This window comes from Carassius gibelio, chromosome A14 (genome assembly GCF_023724105.1).
Source record: "Carassius gibelio isolate Cgi1373 ecotype wild population from Czech Republic chromosome A14, carGib1.2-hapl.c, whole genome shotgun sequence".
Lineage (NCBI taxonomy): Eukaryota > Metazoa > Chordata > Actinopteri > Cypriniformes > Cyprinidae > Carassius > Carassius gibelio.
This window is the reverse complement of record NC_068384.1, coordinates 12732543-12749760: the sequence shown is the minus strand read 5'-3', so window position 1 is coordinate 12749760 and position 17218 is coordinate 12732543. Positions and strand designations below refer to the sequence as shown.

At 37.8% G+C, this 17218-nt stretch overlaps 4 protein-coding genes across 5 annotated transcripts; 3 read left to right on the top strand and 1 right to left on the bottom strand.

The window, feature by feature from the left end:
• Window positions 1-97: 97 nt before the first annotated feature.
• On the top strand, window positions 98-4341 carry LOC128027536 (histone-lysine N-methyltransferase SETD7). 2 transcript variants are annotated; one of them, XM_052615237.1, is made up of 8 exons: window positions 98-472; window positions 1108-1237; window positions 1937-2138; window positions 2262-2451; window positions 2578-2659; window positions 2866-2983; window positions 3096-3253; window positions 3392-4341. In XM_052615237.1, exons 1-8 carry the CDS (start codon window positions 433-435, stop codon window positions 3591-3593), a joined length of 1122 nt encoding a protein of 373 aa, XP_052471197.1. In that variant the 5' UTR covers window positions 98-432; the 3' UTR covers window positions 3594-4341. The 2 variants fall into 2 exon arrangements, 1 of the variants encoding a protein (XP_052471197.1); XR_008186751.1 differs by lacking the exon at window positions 3392-4341 and having other exon boundaries at window positions 2578-2684; window positions 3096-3244.
• A 117-nt stretch (window positions 4342-4458) lies between these two features.
• On the top strand, window positions 4459-6983 carry LOC128027539 (uncharacterized). The gene is made up of 7 exons (XM_052615242.1): window positions 4459-4583; window positions 4876-5047; window positions 5741-5800; window positions 5895-6026; window positions 6118-6264; window positions 6364-6424; window positions 6582-6983. Exons 2-7 carry the CDS (start codon window positions 4883-4885, stop codon window positions 6683-6685), a joined length of 669 nt encoding a protein of 222 aa, XP_052471202.1. The 5' UTR covers window positions 4459-4583; window positions 4876-4882; the 3' UTR covers window positions 6686-6983.
• Window positions 6984-8363: 1380 nt separating this feature from the next.
• On the bottom strand, window positions 8364-11519 carry rab33ba (RAB33B, member RAS oncogene family a). Its single transcript, XM_052615241.1, has 2 exons — window positions 11020-11519; window positions 8364-10277 (listed from the first exon to the last, which is right to left on the bottom strand). The coding sequence occupies exons 1-2, from the start codon at window positions 11245-11247 to the stop codon at window positions 9795-9797; spliced, it is 711 nt and encodes a 236-aa protein (XP_052471201.1). The 5' UTR covers window positions 11248-11519; the 3' UTR covers window positions 8364-9794.
• A 319-nt stretch (window positions 11520-11838) lies between these two features.
• ugl (ureidoglycolate lyase) lies at window positions 11839-17216 on the top strand. The gene is made up of 15 exons (XM_052615236.1): window positions 11839-11983; window positions 12179-12307; window positions 12476-12694; window positions 12776-12866; window positions 12983-13059; window positions 13490-13600; window positions 13694-13753; window positions 13840-13996; window positions 14083-14281; window positions 15102-15180; window positions 15283-15375; window positions 15468-15540; window positions 15631-15698; window positions 15775-15905; window positions 16599-17216. The coding sequence occupies exons 1-15, from the start codon at window positions 11978-11980 to the stop codon at window positions 16765-16767; spliced, it is 1662 nt and encodes a 553-aa protein (XP_052471196.1). The 5' UTR covers window positions 11839-11977; the 3' UTR covers window positions 16768-17216.
• Window positions 17217-17218: the final 2 nt, after the last annotated feature.

The following is a 17218-nucleotide window of genomic DNA, read 5'->3' as shown; positions in this document are numbered from 1 at the left end:
AAAGCGACGGTTGCGAATCATTTGAATTTGGCGTCAGTACGTCATAGGTAGAGCGAGGCAAGGGGTTTTGGCATACAGTAAAGAAAAGCATCGTGGTTACATTGTCAGGGTGTTTTAGCAGGGTTTCGTCCACATTAGCTAAAAAAAATATACTATTTTTCTCGGGTTTCCAACCCTAGTTTTGAAGAAGACTCAAATCAGTGAATCATTTTTGACTAGTTGATAGAAACGTATCGTCCAATTGAACCGATTCGTTAAAATGATTCGGATTTTCCTACGCTGGAGCACCAATTCTTTCACTGTCTATGTGGAGCATGATGATGTCAGACTGTGCGCCGGGAACTGTCATCTCTGCCCTGCTGAAGCTTCCGTGACAGGAAAATACAGAAGCAGAATATTATCCCTCTGATAAACAACAGAGGAAGCGCAATCATGGACAGCGATGATGACAACATAGAGGAAATGGTGGAAGGTGCGACAAACGTTGCGAGAATTTGTTTTTGTCGTCTTCTCGGGTGTCGGGCTGCACTGTTATGCAGTATCATTCCGCCGAGGATTAGCCTACCGATAGCTTTCCTTCGTACACAAGTTAATGCACCCAAAGCCCGTATGCTTTGGAATTTTTAAATCCTCCAGATGACAGCGAGTTGTTACTTCGGCCTTTGACTACAATTCTAAAATTCTGTCTGAAGTCCCATCATGAACTGAGATAGTATAAAAACTGGAAGAATAAACGTTTTTAGACTAATTGATTTCATTTTATTACATTCTCTGACACTTTGTACTATATATAATCTTTATGGTAGCATGTAAATGGTCTATATATAAGTTAGATGAACATTAGTGTTGTTGAAGCCACGTGGTTAAAAATGGGGTGCTGCTGATACAAAAGTTGTAAAATGCACATTCTTAGCTCTGGATTATAACTACTATACCCAGGTCCTCCGTCAATTTGTGTATTATTATTACTTTGTTTTAAAAGTTTTTGCTAAATGTCAAGTATCTTAACAGCTGATTTTAGCAACATGGTCCATTAAATTGGTTTTATTGTTGGGTAGTTAGTGGTTACTTATTCATCAGTATATTACTTGGCTTATCTCTGATTAGGACCACTGGATGAGGATGACCAGCCTCATGGTTTCTGCACTGTGACTTACTCCTCCAGCGACAGATTTGAGGGACACTTTGTTCATGGGGAGAAAAATGGAAAAGGAAAATTCTTCTTTTTTGATGGCAGGTTTGAGACTTTATGTTGGCACAGTTTATAAGCCTATTATTGATTTCCAGCATATGTTTTAATAATGGAATATTAGTCATTGTTGTTTAGACTGAATTTAACTCTCAAGACAGGGTTTTCGTTTTATTCATATGAATAGATTGCAAGATAGGTCTTGGCGGAATAGTTTTGCTATGCTGCTGCTACTGCTGACATAAGTGAAAGGTTACTGTTGATACATCCTCAATATTATAGGCATTAGGATACATGATGTTGCAAGGTAAAACTCCTGTTGCAGATCTAGACATGTGGTGCTGGGGAGGAGGAAGGTTAATGAAAATTCGCACTGCCCACAGTACTGATCTGTACCAGGTCGAGATGGAAATAAATAATATATAAATTGGAAAATTTGATTGATTGACTGCACTGCCATATTAGGTGCATCAATCAGCTGCTCCATGGAATTTTATGATTGAACTATGTATATATAATTTAGAATCATGTCACTGGAGTAACGTTCATTCAAATGCACATGCAGACACATGCACCATCAACAGTCAGAGATGTTATTAACTTGCTTATGTTCTTTTTCCCCGATTTATTTGCTTCTTTGGGGTCTTATTTTTTATACCCTTACATACTCAAAAACTACTTTTGATTATAGCAGATAAAGGTGATTATATTTCACCCAAATATCACGTTTTTTTGTTTCCTTTATAGTAGGCTGGAGGGTTTCTATGTGGATGATGCTTTGCAGGGCCAGGGCATTTATACTTATGAGGATGGGGGAGCATTACATGGGACTTACGTAGATGGCGAGCTCAGTGGACCTGCTCAAGAGTTCAATCCAGAAGGTCAGCTGGTCTTCAGGGGCCAGTACAAGGACAACATTCACTATGGCATGTGCTGGATCTACTACCCGGTGTGTTTTACACAACAAGCACTTTTCACAAGTTAAACTCAATCAACAGCATTTTAACTTACTGAACTCTAATCATGTACAGTCTATTGAAAATGTCCATCTTTTTTTCTCTGCCATCTAAAGGATGGCGCCTGCATGGTTGGGGAAGTGAATGAAGATGGAGAGATGACTGGAAAGACTGTGGCTTATGTTTATCCTGATGGGCGTACGGCTCTGTATGGCTCCTTTGTTGATGGAGAACTGATTGAGGCCCAACTTGCCACTCTTACCACCCAAGAGAACAGCCGACCACACTTCACTGTTGATCCAGATAGTACGTTTATTTTTATTTTTTTATTTTTATTTGCAAGACTTCATTTAAAGCTATTTAAAAGAACCAGATCAGTAAAAGTTGCTTGCTATTATATTTGTTGTAGGTTAATCTTTCTTTCTCTTGTAGGTCCTGTTTACTGCTACGACAAATCCACCTCGTCATGTATCACTGGTTATAAACTGTTGCCTGACCCCTACGAAAGTCAACGGTTGGTGCATGCTGTCATCCACCATGTAAACCTCAATCTATCAAATCTCATTTTGAACAGAAAATATATATTTGTTTTTTCCAGTGACGGATTGTCCTGCTATTACGTTGGGGAGATTCTGTTGGTTCTCTAGGCTTAATACAGTATTTATCATGTCATCATTTTGTTGATGCAAGCTGAAAGGTGGTTTTCTTTATGTTTAACAGTGTGTATGTTGGACAGTCACTTATTTCCGGAGCTGGAGAAGGGCTGTTTACAAAAATTGAGGCTGAGGCTAACACAGTGATGGCTTTTTATAATGGTGTCCGCATTACACATTTAGAGGTTTGTCTGTTTGCATTTTACATTATTCAAGGCCAGAATGTAATGATTTTTTTAAGGATGCACTGTGCTAAATTAAGTTTTTCTTTAAATCTGTTTGTATTTAATTGAACAGGTGGACAGTCGTGACTGGTCCCTGAATGGGAACACTATTTCATTGGATGAGGACACTGTGATTGATGTTCCGGAACCTTTCAATCTGACGGAGAATTATTGTGCATCTCTAGGTCACAAGGCCAATCACTCCTTCACTCCCAATTGCAAATATGATCCGTAAGTGTGAATGTATATTTTAGAAATATACAGAAGCATCATGCTTTTGTTTCATAGTAGGATTTTGTTGGATATTTCAATATAAAAAAATCTTTTTGTTATTGTTAATTCTTATTCTTATGGTTTTTACCTGTCAAGGTACATCCATCCTCGTTTTGGGCAAATAAAATGCATCCGAACAATCCGTGCTGTGGAGAAAGATGAAGAACTCACCGTTGCATATGGTTATGACCATGAGCCATCGGGGAAATTTGGTCCAGAGGCACCAGAATGGTATAGAAAGCAACTGCTGGAGTTTCAGCAGAGGGAGTATGGAAAAGATGCTGACGAGACCTGCTAAGACTCTTCTCACCAAAGCTGTCCTGAAAAAACATGATCTCTATGAAACTCTACTTTGTTCTTTAACCTTCTTGCAGCTAATGCCAACATCTAATCACTCTTGAACTGATTTCTGGCATCCTCATCAGTTTACAAGGATTGTAAATGTGAAACCCTCACTCAGATCACTGAGCAAACTGCTAAATTATATGGTTCTACAGTGTGGAAGGACTACTATGTGTGTCAGTTGGTGACTGATTTAGTTGCACTACAAGAATACAGAGACTGAAAAATAGCAAGTGATTTAAACGGAATTTTGATGGAAATCCATGAAGTGGAGTGGAGTTTTAAAGACTTTTGTCACTATTTCTCGACTTGAGGTATACAACCTCTTTCCCACAACTTGTGAAAACTATGCAGTATTAAACCAGTATAGTCTCTGGAATTATTGTTGTGTAAACCATTTTATTTGATTATTATTATTATTATTTTGCATGTACGAACAGCTACAGTTACGTTTAAATAGGCTCAGTATTACACGGACAAAACTGTTTATATGAATTTTTTTTCCAAGAAAAACTGAAAAATGTACACCAATAAAAGAAAGTTAAGCAAGGTGTATATGTTGGGAAAAGACTGAACAGAATGTACAGTATTTGAGAAAAAGGCACAAAGTTGAGAAAAATCTTTCTACTGAACTGAACTTCAGCCTTTGATATGCAAAAGCTATCGACAAAACTTATCAATAAAAACTCCAGCATAAAGCACAATTTGACTAATGTTTTCTGGTGTTCTCAGCTATAGTATAATGATAAAGTTTAGAAAATACGAATCGCTTTTCTCTAAGTCAGAATGGAGTAATGATTAAGTAATTATGTCAACACTGTAAATATCAACAGTGTGGGGGCGTGGTCATCGTGCTGCACCTGCGCGTCAGGTAAATGAGTGACGCTGGGTTTCACCGCTTTTTCCAAACATAAGCGGCCCGGAAGTGACAGGAAAAACGGCATAGGTAAATTCTACATTTATTCTAATTTATAGGACTTATACACCACTTTATACGTATCAAATAGGATCTAGCATAGCTTAATTATAGCGTTTAGTTAAATTTAGTTGTGTAAAGTGGTTTTGTAGTTTCAGTATCAACGCACAAAACGTGGGAAGCGGTCGTGACGGTTTCTAGTCAGTGGATGTTTGAAAGGATACATCTCTGTTCAGACACATAACAGTGAACGATTTACTCGTTTTTAAATGATAGCCTAAAATGCATTCCCTTCTCTTTGATTCTTTTCTCTCCGCTGAAGGCCTGAGATGGACCGTTACAGGTATTTCATCTTCAATCAGAAGAGTGTGGTGGTCCTCGGCATCCTTCAGGTGGCGTGCTCGGGGCTTTGCGTGGTTTGCGGCTTTATGGACGCAGTCTTCCGCAAGAGCACTACTCTGAGTGAAACTAGAGCTCCACTCTGGGCTGGACTGGTAAAAACCTTAAAACTATTTAAATGCCTTCTCCGTGCACCATCCTAGTTCGACAGTTAGCAAACTGGGACAATGTCACTTTTGTATCAAGAATAAAATTCACTCCTGTATCCCATATTAAAACAGATCACATTTAATCTTTTTTATCACGTTAACATGATTTTCCTTCTTTGTCAATTTACTGTAATATTTCTCACTGCTATGTGAATGTGGTTTAGGGTGAACTTAATGCAGATTTTTTTTTTTTATAATGGAAGATTCTACACAATAATAATAAAGAGGGTTAGGCCTAGGTGCCACACTTGTGTATTCACCTGTATTCATCCTGTTGTAGCATCTTTGTGAACTGAGAGATGGTAATTCTACTGGGCCCCTAACAGGATGGGTTATAGAAAAAATAAGAGATTGTTATTGAATGCAAAAGTATTTTTCGTACAAAGTTATTGCATTCCCCTGAAAAACTGTGCATGCTTTCGCAAATGCCCTGAAATATAGTTTTTCCTACCACCTCATATTATGTCCATCACAAAGGTTTTCGAGCAAACCTGAAGTTTCTTAAGGGAATGCAAAAGTTTTGTGAGAAAAATACAAAAGCATTGAAATGTTTTTTTCCCCCCATCTCATTTTACCATCACCCTTGAGGGGCTCCATATGATTCTGTAAAGCTCATTTCACTTGTTCCTCCTTTTTTAGATTATGGCTGCCCCTGGTGTGCTTGCTCTTTTTGCATCCCAGAAGAAAAACCCAATTTTGGTAGTTTCTTATTCCTCTAATCCAAAGTTTTTTTTTCTTAAAATTCGTCTCTTTCTACCTGTTGATATTAACAAGCTCTCATTAATACCTTTAGGTAAATGTCATGATCGCATCATCTGTGATGTCGCTTTTTGCTGTTGTGATTGTCTTCATTTATTCTTGCGTCACTCTAAGCTATGGAGAAGAGGATGATGAGATCTTCCATCCCCATCCTATCCCTGAAGTGGTACAGTCACACCCAATCATGTTCTCTTTCCCATCTGTTATACACTCAGCTTAAAATATAGAAGTATTTGATAAAGCTGTGTCCTGTGTAGAGGTTTGTCCTCAGCCGGATGGTGAAAGGAGCAAACAGCACCCTTCTGGTGGCCTGCATGGGGTCTTTGCTCTTTTCTTCTCTCATTGCATATGTTGGCTGCCGCAGTCTTCCACTTTGTGGCTGCTTCGACTCCTCAAATGGCATGGTGGGTGTGATCTTTTGTAACATAAGAAAACTTCAGTATTTTAAAGTTAGTACAAACAATATTGAGCTGTTAATTACTGCATGGTTGTGTATTTTACAGGAGTTTCTAGTTCCTCAGAATGACCCTGTTATTCCAACTGAACTTGTATGCGCTTGGCAAGGTACGTGAGAGATGTGTTGTTGGAGTGGGTTTGTACACCGAGATAAGAAAATCATAATTCATAAGTCATCTTCTATATGGGCCACAATGTTTGCCATTATGATGATGTTAGTGAGGATGTGGCTGACTGTAATGAGATTTTATTTTGCCTCATGCAGATGATGAGCGAATCTTTAACTCCCCCATGTCATTCATGGATCGCTGTCCTGAACAGGAACCGCAAGACCTCTCCATGCTTCCACCGTATAGCAGACTAGCTTAGTAATTGATTAGTTTTTTTGGTGTGTGTGCCTGGGGAAAATATTAAATATTGTGAAATATAGTTAATTAATTTTTCCCATAAATATTTCATCAAGCCTGCTTGTTTCAAATCAACTTAAATTTATTCTTGATGTTAAAGTTATCAGTGCCATATTTTATATTATCTTCCAGTTTGTGTTTTTTTTTCTTAAGGCACATGCCTTGGCTTTTATTTTTACATGATAGAGTGATATATTTGCACACATAAACCTGTATGTATGTATATATTTTTACAATAAACAATTCTGTTTAAATCTTTATGAATTTACAAACCATTGCATTTCAGTGGATGTTCAGTAAGGCATAATGTACATCCAACCGGTTGTTATCGCAGAATAACCCTCGACATTGTGATCAGGACCCTGACGTGACATATGCTTTGAGTAATCCTGCTTATTACATGGCTACTTACCACATAAGAAAATAATTAGATACAATAATTAGAAACTTCTGTGAAGACAGCAGTTGTGAGCAAGCGGCAAAACCAAACTATACGTACATTTAAGGGAAAAGATGCAGTCATACAACTTATTACACAGATAAATAATTAACATAATTAAGGCGATAAAAGATTTAAGACGAAAATGTTTTAAAATCTTACCAGTTTGTTAGTTTTCTTATAATCCATTAAAGCGTGCAAAACAATCGTAGCAAAATGGCAGCAGCTGCGTTTGTATGAAACGAGAGAGCGAGTCCGCGATACCAGCATGACATAATTAAATAATTGTGCACCATTTTAAACAGTTTAAATATTTTTATTAGCTAAACAAACGCAAAGCTTCCACCAAGAAAAAAGTTCCTGGCAAGAGTATAGCGCCGACTTCAGTTACCTGGATGAGCCTGTGTTATAGCTTTTACCGGTTGTTATCGAAGGATAACATACCTTTGAATGTTGTGACTGGCCAATCAGAATCAAGCATTCCACAGAGCCATGTAATAAGAAGACTATATAATAACATCCCAAGGGACAGTATCATTTTTGCAGTGTCATTACTTTAAGTTTCTAGTTTCTGAACATTATTGAGTTTCCATATGCACTCTTTAATTAGACCAATAAAGTCAGAAAGCACAATACCCATCAGCTGAAATTAATAAATGTGGTACTTTTATTTTTAGTAAAACACTAAAACAGTTCAAACCAAAACCGCAACAAGCATTACTTTCTTTTGCACTTCTTTGATTATAGTGGATTGATGCCTTGTTTATTTTCTCAAAACTATATAACTCCAACTCACTGACCAACATTAAAGTCATGAGTTATTTCAGACAAATGACAAGTAAAGATATGTTGTGCATTCTTGAGTTCTGGCATTGATTGCAAGGTGTTATTTTATCAACTGCTGACTCCTGATAACATGAATTGGCTCATACCTTTGGTTGCAAATACGCATAATTATCCCAAGAATAATTATCAATTACATATAATAAAAATGTAACACTTAATCTTCCTTATATTTCCTGCATTTGGAATTTTCAAGCTTTAACATTGTTTTTGTGGATTTTTTAGATCTGCTAATATTTTACATTGTTTACAGTGTTATTAATGTGTTCATGAAGACAGAAAAAATACAGAATTAAATTCTGAAGGACACTTGAAATGGTGAAAAGAGAAAAATCTTTACAGACAACAATGAAGAGAATCCAGACCAAGAGTGCGTTTTTATCAAGACCAATTCAGCATGAACCTACAAAAATCATGAATGATCATGATGTTTATGTCAGATAAGATATCAACCAGCACCCAGAGTCAAAAACATTAAGCACAAATAGACAAGTCTTAATATGCATTTAAACATTTAAAAAGCCATCATCAACCGTGCACAATTCCTCAACAAATCACATGCTCCACTATTATTGTATCCGAATCAAACAATGCAAAGCATAACCTAACCAGGCCCTTTACCATCCTACTTTAAAAAAAAAAAATAACCAGAAATTATATTCAAAACCAATTTTTGGCAATTTCCCATAAAAGAAATAAAGAAAGTCATGCCTGAGCTTCTTTCATGCACTCCACAGGACCAGCTGTGGTTACATAATGACATGAGTGAATATTCCCTGTTATGGATTCAACTGCACTCTGTATATCAGTGTTGGAAAGGGGATAGCCAAAGGGAAAGGCAATTTAGTCATTAGCAAATCTATGTATTTGTACTGACAGATTACACACTGAAACAGAAATTGATATCAAACCTTCTAATCAGATTTATGCCATGCACAGAGTAATGCCATGAATAATATGAGGTACTCATACTAATCTGAAATTATACACTACAGATCACTTTCATTTTGCCTAACAAAGCAGTACTACATACAAAACCTGACTGTAGATACTTAAGTACATATTGTCAGCAAGTTCTTGTCCCTTTTTACCTAACTTACCTACATTTCAACATGATTCACAGGAAAGACTGGTTATCATGCATAGTCCAGATGGTTTTACAATAGATTTTGTTCAGATTAATGACTGCTAGGAAAAAATAAATTGGCAAAAATAAAACAATGGCAGTGGACTAGGACTGGCTTTTTTAGAAAGGCAAGGATATCAGCTTTATTTTTCTTTACAATTCATCTCTCGTTTTGTGTAAAACCTATTAGCAGCACTAATAAATAACCTGCATTTAATATGTGTGGCTTACGTAGAATGAGAGAACAAACAAACAGATTCCCCTGGGAGGCTGAAGTGATTTAACAGAACAGTTATCTAATTGTGACAAAAAAATTAATCATCAGGATTGCATAACTGGCTAAAACTAGCAGGCAAATGAAGTGAGTGTTTGGCAGTGGCATACGATATGCGCTAGACAGAATGACACATAACAGATTAGCTTGTATATGTAAGACAGATGGGCCTACATGCAACTTCTGAAAGCCTCTGGTTTGAGTGGTGGAAGAATGTTTTTTTCCCTTTAAAATTGCCGGATACAAAAAGAAATCTTGAGAATACATGGTCCTGTGTCCACAACCCTAGACCTTCACAGATAACACAAAAGCACCTCTGAATCTGCTTCTTTAAAAGGTGCATTAGCTTTGTCACCTCCATCCTGTAAAGTGGTGACTCCTTCATTACCTCAACATCCACAGCCCCAAGTTCCCCTGTCCTCTTCGTCCTGCCTCCTGAGAGTGACAGTATCTCCTGCACTGCACGGTGGTTGGCTTAACACCAGCGGCTTCTGAGATTTCAGCTTGTGCGCCACTGTCATAAAAATGGCTTCCACGTGGTCACTATTATTCCGACTGCCGTCATCGTTTCCATAGGGGTTCTTGGCAGAGGTCTCGAAAAGAGGCATCGAGTGTGCATCGGCAAACTGCTGCGCTACATCTGTGCTTACTTGAGCAGCGTGGCGCAGGTCGCATTTGTTGCCAACCAAGATCCTGGGCACCTCTTGACCCAGGGCATGCTGACGGCACTCCTCGATCCACAATGGAAGGCTTCGGAAACTAGCAGCGTTGGTGACATCATAGACAAACACCACAGCGTGGACGTTACGGTAGTAGTGCTGCACCATACTCTTTCGGAAGCGCTCCTGGCCTGCGGTGTCCCACAACTGGACCTGGAAGAAGGGAGAGCTATTAGCAATCAACTTATATCATACCATACATATTAGTTATTTTTACATTCCAGGAGAATGTGTGTTCATACATAATTGACAAACACAGTTAGGTATTATGATTAAAGTGTGGGGGTTGTGTGCATGTGAGTTTTTGGAAATTTTAATTTAGTCACATACTAAGGCTACTATGACCAATGCTGTACATCAATAAGAAGCCTAACCCTGCATTACACCGGCCATCTCTTCAACCTTACAAAGCCTATTGTATATGTAGATTTTCAATGAGATCAAAACTGAAAAACATATTGTACACAATCTATTACATGCATTCTGCCCACTTATTAATGGTTCATATACACAACTGATATTTATACACATTTTAAGTATTATGCTATATTGCTATAAAAATATTACTGATTTAATTATTTACATGGCAGGCTTTCAGAATTTCGTCTTTCTTTTAGCCATATAAATAACAACATCTAACCAACATGCCTAGTTTTCTCACTTTGGGCCTCTGAATAAAACCATACTCGATGGACCATAGGGTATCAAAGCCAAATGTATCAAAATGGTATAAAACACAAACTTTTTCATATGTCTTTATTCTAAAGTTTCAATAAACTGTTCTATTTTAAAATATTCTGGCTATGATTACATGTGTCAGGATCTACAGGATGACATCAACACACATTGGAGTCATTTTACAATATAACCTCCTAAAAATCAGAAGCATCCTCACCTTGATTTTCTCTCCGTCTATTTCAATAACCTTTTCCCGAAAATCCACCCCGATGGTGGCCTCAGTCTTGTCTGGAAACTTGCCCGCACAGAATCTATAGGTGAGGCAAGTCTTGCCAACTCCAGAGTCTCCGATCACGATGATCTTAAAGATTCGGGTCCGTGGGGGAGGCAGCGAAGAGCAGGTCAAAGATGAGCTAAATTCAAAGGAGGACTCGATATCTGCCATGCTGGCTTCCTGTAGACAAACAAGTGCCTCTAGCAATGGCACAGTGCAACTGTACTGATGCTAACGGGTCAAACAAATGACTCAAACGCAGGCTGTTTAACATCCGGTCCTTCACCTCAAGCTTCATGTACAAAATTCAGAGATTCAAACGCCGGGAACTGTATTTGACGTGTTGACCGGTAGTCTCCGCATTTTGCTGATGCATTCCTGGCGGAGTCTTCCTACACTGTTTGGGTCCGTAGCCACGTACGACGTTGACACAACTGTAATCTCGCGATAAGTCACATAACACTGAGCGCGTTATGGTTGGTAACGTTACTTCCAAACAATACACAGAAAAGGCCATTATTAACAAAACCACTGATCTATAATATAGAACAATTATATATATAGATCAGTGAACAAAACTGAAACTTACCACTGCAAACGGAGCACACACACACACAAACTGAATAAATATGGAAGTAATTATATTGTAACATATTCAGTTGTATTAAAAATGGGGGGGGGGGGGGGGTGGTAGTTGTGCTTTTAATATGGCAGGATAATTGCACCGAACTATTTTTGTCGAGTTTGTTTACTGATTTCTTCCCTTAAAAGCTTTGTTAAAACACCGGTTTGTTCACGAAATAAACCTCACTATAATAGTCATGTGTGACTTAAAGTAAACAGTGCAATGACACTTATCAAAGTCCAACTCTAGATTTGCTTCAGTGGACAACTGCAGAAAATGTTGGTAAGTTCTCATACTGCGTGACTGCTTTAAAACAGCAGTAACATTCATTATGAATATATATTTTCAGTATGTTCCTAAATTTGTATGTATTATGCATATGTAATTGTGTCAGTGAATGGTAATGTGCAGAATTAAATGATGTTTTGGTCTCAGTGTCTGGAGATCATGTAGATTTAATGTGCTGCTGATAAACAGGTACATCAAGGTGTTGAGCTGGAAACGCCTCCCTCAGGACTTGAGAGAGAGTTTAATACTCTTTTTAATTCTGATGCTCTGCAATTTCTCTCTGAACTCATCTCTGTCTTCCAAGCAGAGGTTGACAAGGTAGGCTATGGGAAACCACTTGAATTTACATATAATTTCTATTAGGATTTAACTCCATAATGCTTATTAAGAAAACACAAATTACTTATTTAGGCTAGCCATAACAATGTTTGCTTGTTTATTTTTGGGACGAGTATTCATCAAAAGACGTCATCTCTCCTTTGGAAGGTTTTGAATCTACGAGTTCTCCGGAAAGTTCAGTTGGATCTGTCTGGAGAGTTGCCAGGCTTTGTAAAGGACACAGCTCACATCCGAAACGATCCCAGCTGGAGAGTGAGTCCAGTTCCAGACCGATTACACTGCAGACATGTAGACGTTGGTGACCTTTCACCCTGTGATGAACAACGACTCATCAAAGGACTCAAATCTACTGCCCAAGGGTTACAGGTAGGACTTAGTTGTGCAAATAAGATGACATACACTGACATTTTTGGTTGTAATAGTATATATTGTTCTTTTCTGTTGTAGATTGATTTTGATGATGGCAACTGTCCAACATATCCCAATCAAATAAAGGGCATTTACAATGTTTACCAGGCTGTGCACAACAGGTTTCAGGGTGAGTCTTATGATTCTAACGTCTGCTAATTGCTTTGTCAGAAGTGTAATGAATTAAATATTCTTAAAAGAATCCCGCTAGAGATATATTCCTTTCCTCATATTCCTTTTGTATAGATGTACCACCCATTTCTCAGGCTCCAGTGCTGATGCTCCGTCCTCGAGCATGGAACATGGTGGAGCACAATATGATGGTATAGATCTGTAGTGAGCTGGTCTTATGCATTTTTGTTTGTTTGCCCTTACCATGTGTTGGTTTGTTTGTAATTGTCTAGTTTCACATTTCACCTTATAATGATTTAATGATCTATTGTAAGGTTTTGCTTGTTTTACAATTATAATCACTTATAGCCACTCCTTTAAAATAAAATGAGATTTATTAAATTTTTTAGCTCTCTTAATAATAATCTTTCATAATAAAACTCTTCACATTCATGTTATTGCTTTTTTTTACTCTTAATTTATGTCAGTAGTTGTCTCATTTGTGTATGATTATATAGCTCCAAATTGTTTTGAGAAACATCTGATTCAGAATAAAATGCTTTAGCTGTAAATGAGCTAATCCTGAGTGGTAAAATATATTTTTTGGTAGTTTGAAGTATATGACCATCTGTTTCTCTGTAGGTGAATGGTCGAGAGGTTCCAGGTCCACTGTTTGATTTTGGTCTGCTGATGTTTCACAATGCAAAACTACTTCTTCAAAACCAGAGTGGCCCTTTTTTCTACTTGTCCAAGGTCAGTGTCAGATCACGTTACTCTGTTTACCAGAACAGAACGACAATGCAGAATCAAACATATTCTAGAGACTCTTCATGTTTTGTTGTGCAGGTTGAAAGCTACATGGAGGCCAGACTCTGGAGTCAGATTTTTTTCTGGACTGAGAAGAAGGTGCGAGTGTTGACATTACACACAATCCTGCTGCAGTTTTGACTGGCATGAATTTGATTTCTAATGTATTGTGAAATGTTTTGTAGCTTGGCCTGCCAGCGGGCTGTATAAAGGCCACCGTGTTGATCGAGTGTGTCCTGGCATCGTTCGAGATGGAGGAGATTTTGTACGAACTCAAGGAGCACTCTGCTGGTCTAAACTGTGGCATCTGGGATTACTCCGCTTCCTTTGTCAACAAGTTCGGTCAGCGCATACATTTTCTGTGATTTTGATGAGTAGTAGTTTGACTCTTGTAGATTCCTTGTTAATGACGATGGTTTGCTTTCTAGGTCATCGAGCTGATTTCCTCCTCCCTGATCGCAGTAAGTATGTGGATATGGAGAAGCGTTTCCTGCACAGCTACATGGATCTTCTGGTGCAGACGTGTCACCGCAGGGGTGCCCTAGCAACAGGTGGCATGGCAGCATTGCTGTTGCCTAGAGAAAAAGAGAGTGACCTCTACAAGACTGTACTCAGAACTGTCACCAGGCAAGACACAACCAGAGCAAATGAGAGCTGTGATTTGAATCCAACCAATATTCGCAATCAAAATATAGCGGCACATGCTTCTAAATCCTAATATGGCATAAAACATGAAAAAAATGTAATTGTTTTTGCATTTAATTTAAATATCATACATTTTCATTAATGGTGTAATAAGGCGGCATCACTATTGCTATCGATAAAACTTAGGGTTGGAGATTTGAACAACTCCATGACCCTAAGTATTAAAATTTGACCTGTAGTTCTGCACCAATATATATTATGAACTTTAAATCATGCACCATTCAGGCTGACAAATGTTTCCTTACATACAATAAAAGTAACCCATGTTCAAACGCTTTGCTAACTTTCCCATTATGTTATGACAACATATATATAAATAAATATGTACATACATACAAATGTTAAGAGAGCATTTAATGTTACAAATATTATGGGAATGATTAATATATTACAAGAAAAACTTTCTATGAATGATGTATAAATAACATTTTAATGCAAATGTTTTCATTATGAAAGACCAGATAACTTTGAACAAATGTTCTATTAATGTTACTGGAAAAATGTTTGTAACTTTGAGAGAAGTGGTATGGTGCATGGGTGTGCACCAGATTCACCACAGATTGTACTTATCTAGTTAATTCACTCACAAGTTTTTCTTGGCTCACTGTCATCTTATGTCATTTTTTCGTATGCATAACATTAATATATTATTGACCAAATCAAAGAAATACATCCATCAGCTCAACCAAGTATGGTTCTGTATTTGTTTTCCATAGAAATGCTCATTCTTGTTTTGTTTTAGACTTAAATTACTGGAGATCAAGGCAGGAGTTGATGGGTTCATGGTCTACGACATGGACCTGATTGAGCCCATGCAAAAAGTAAGTGTCTCATTTCTGTCTAGTCATTGATAGACTAACCCCATCACACCACTTGCATGCATACATACATATGAAAACATATATTTTCTCTCTCGCGCACAGCTGTTTCAGCTTCACACTCATGGTCAGAATCAACTCCTGCAGCTGCGTGAAGACATCACTGTGACCCCTGAAGACTTGCTCACTATGCCTCCAGTCAGTTGAACTCCATCACTGCAAATCATATCAACATTTTAACGTGTGGTGAGTGAAAATGCCTTTGTATTGCGTGCTTTATATCTCTGTAGGGAGGAGTAACACTTTACGGACTGAGGTATAACATTGCTGTAGGAGTCCTCTTCATTGAAGCCTGGCTTTCAGGTGCAAAACTTTTTCACCTATATGACGTTTTACACAACACTTATGTTATATGATGAATGGATTTTTTTTAATATTAACTTTGTACAACAGGCAGAGGTCATTTCTTTTATCTGGGGAAGGTTGAGGATTCAGCAACAGCAGAGATATCCAGATCTCAGGTTGGTCCACAACACTGTCCAGCTCTCATGCAGCAATGCAATATTATCTCTTACTTTAAAAGGCTGTGTTTGTCAGGTTTGGCAGTGGATCCGGCACCAAGTGAGACTGGAGGATGATGGGACAGCAGTGACCCGAGCTCTTGTCACCAGTTTGGCTGAAGGTTTGACGGAAGATCTGAAGGCAGCCATATATTGCCAAACAAGCAGGTAGAGAACGTCGTACAGACAATTCATATATTGGATAGAGAAAACATTTGTTTCAATGTGCACTTCAACAAGAAATAGTGACCAGAAAATGAAGTGGGATTCCCACAACAAAAGACCATGCATTACAGTGGTTACAGGATATCCTTGGAAACGGTATTTAGAAATCGTTGTTCAATATATTATAAAATATACTCAATTACAATATATATATATATATATATATATATATATATATATATAAGTGAAGTGAGTGAAGTGACATTCAGCCAAGTATGGTGACCCATACTCAGAATTTGTGCTCTGCATTTAACCCATCCGAAATGCACACACACAGAGCAGTGAACAGACACACACACACACTGTGAGCACACACCCGGAGCAGTGGGCAGCCATTTATGCTGCGGTGCCCGGGGAGCAGTTGGGGGTTCGATGCCTTGCTCAAGGGCTATTGAAGGTGGAGAGAGAGCTGTTCATGCACTCCCCCCACCCACAATTCCATATATATATATATATATATATATATATATATATATATATTTTTTTTTTTTTTTACATATTTTCCTCCTTTTATAATATAAAAGTATAAATAGTAGTTTACATTGTAAATCTGTTACAGAGCTGTGGGACCTCTGTGATTGCTCAAGAACACACATTGAGAAATACCAACCTTTTCTCTATTTCCACTCTCTTTAGGGACAAACAGAGGTTGATGACTGCTGTGTCCATGTTTATAGAAATAGTGCAGAAGAATGATTTCCCAGAGTTCCTCACCACATACCTTAACCTGGACCACACTTTCCTCAGCTCTCAGAGCCAACATGAGAACGGACAGACAGACACGGTGCCCAAAGCCAGACTCTAGCCTGCCAAAATGAATTACTTCTACATCACAAGCAAAATAATACAATCATGAACGCTTTTTGTCTTAAGATTTGTGAACTCACAAACTCTCTATGCCAAATTTTAGACAAATTATTATGAAGATGGTTTATAGGAGTCTTAAAAAAAAAAGGAAAGGAAATTTACTTCAGTTTACCTATAGCACAGTAATTCTTAACCAGGATACGTCAAGATGACTTAAAACCAAAATATACCAATAAGCCAAAACCACTTTAAATCAATCAATCAATCAAGATGACTTATTTTAGCCCCTAAACAACTGGGTACAAATTCTAGCTCTTTTCATCAGCAAATATGTTTGGTTTAACTTTAGCAACTCCTGCAAATTCTGGTGTTCTGTATTTAAGATATGACACGGTCACATCTAACAGTGTTCAACCATGTGGAAATTAAAGAACAAAAAGTGAAGTACA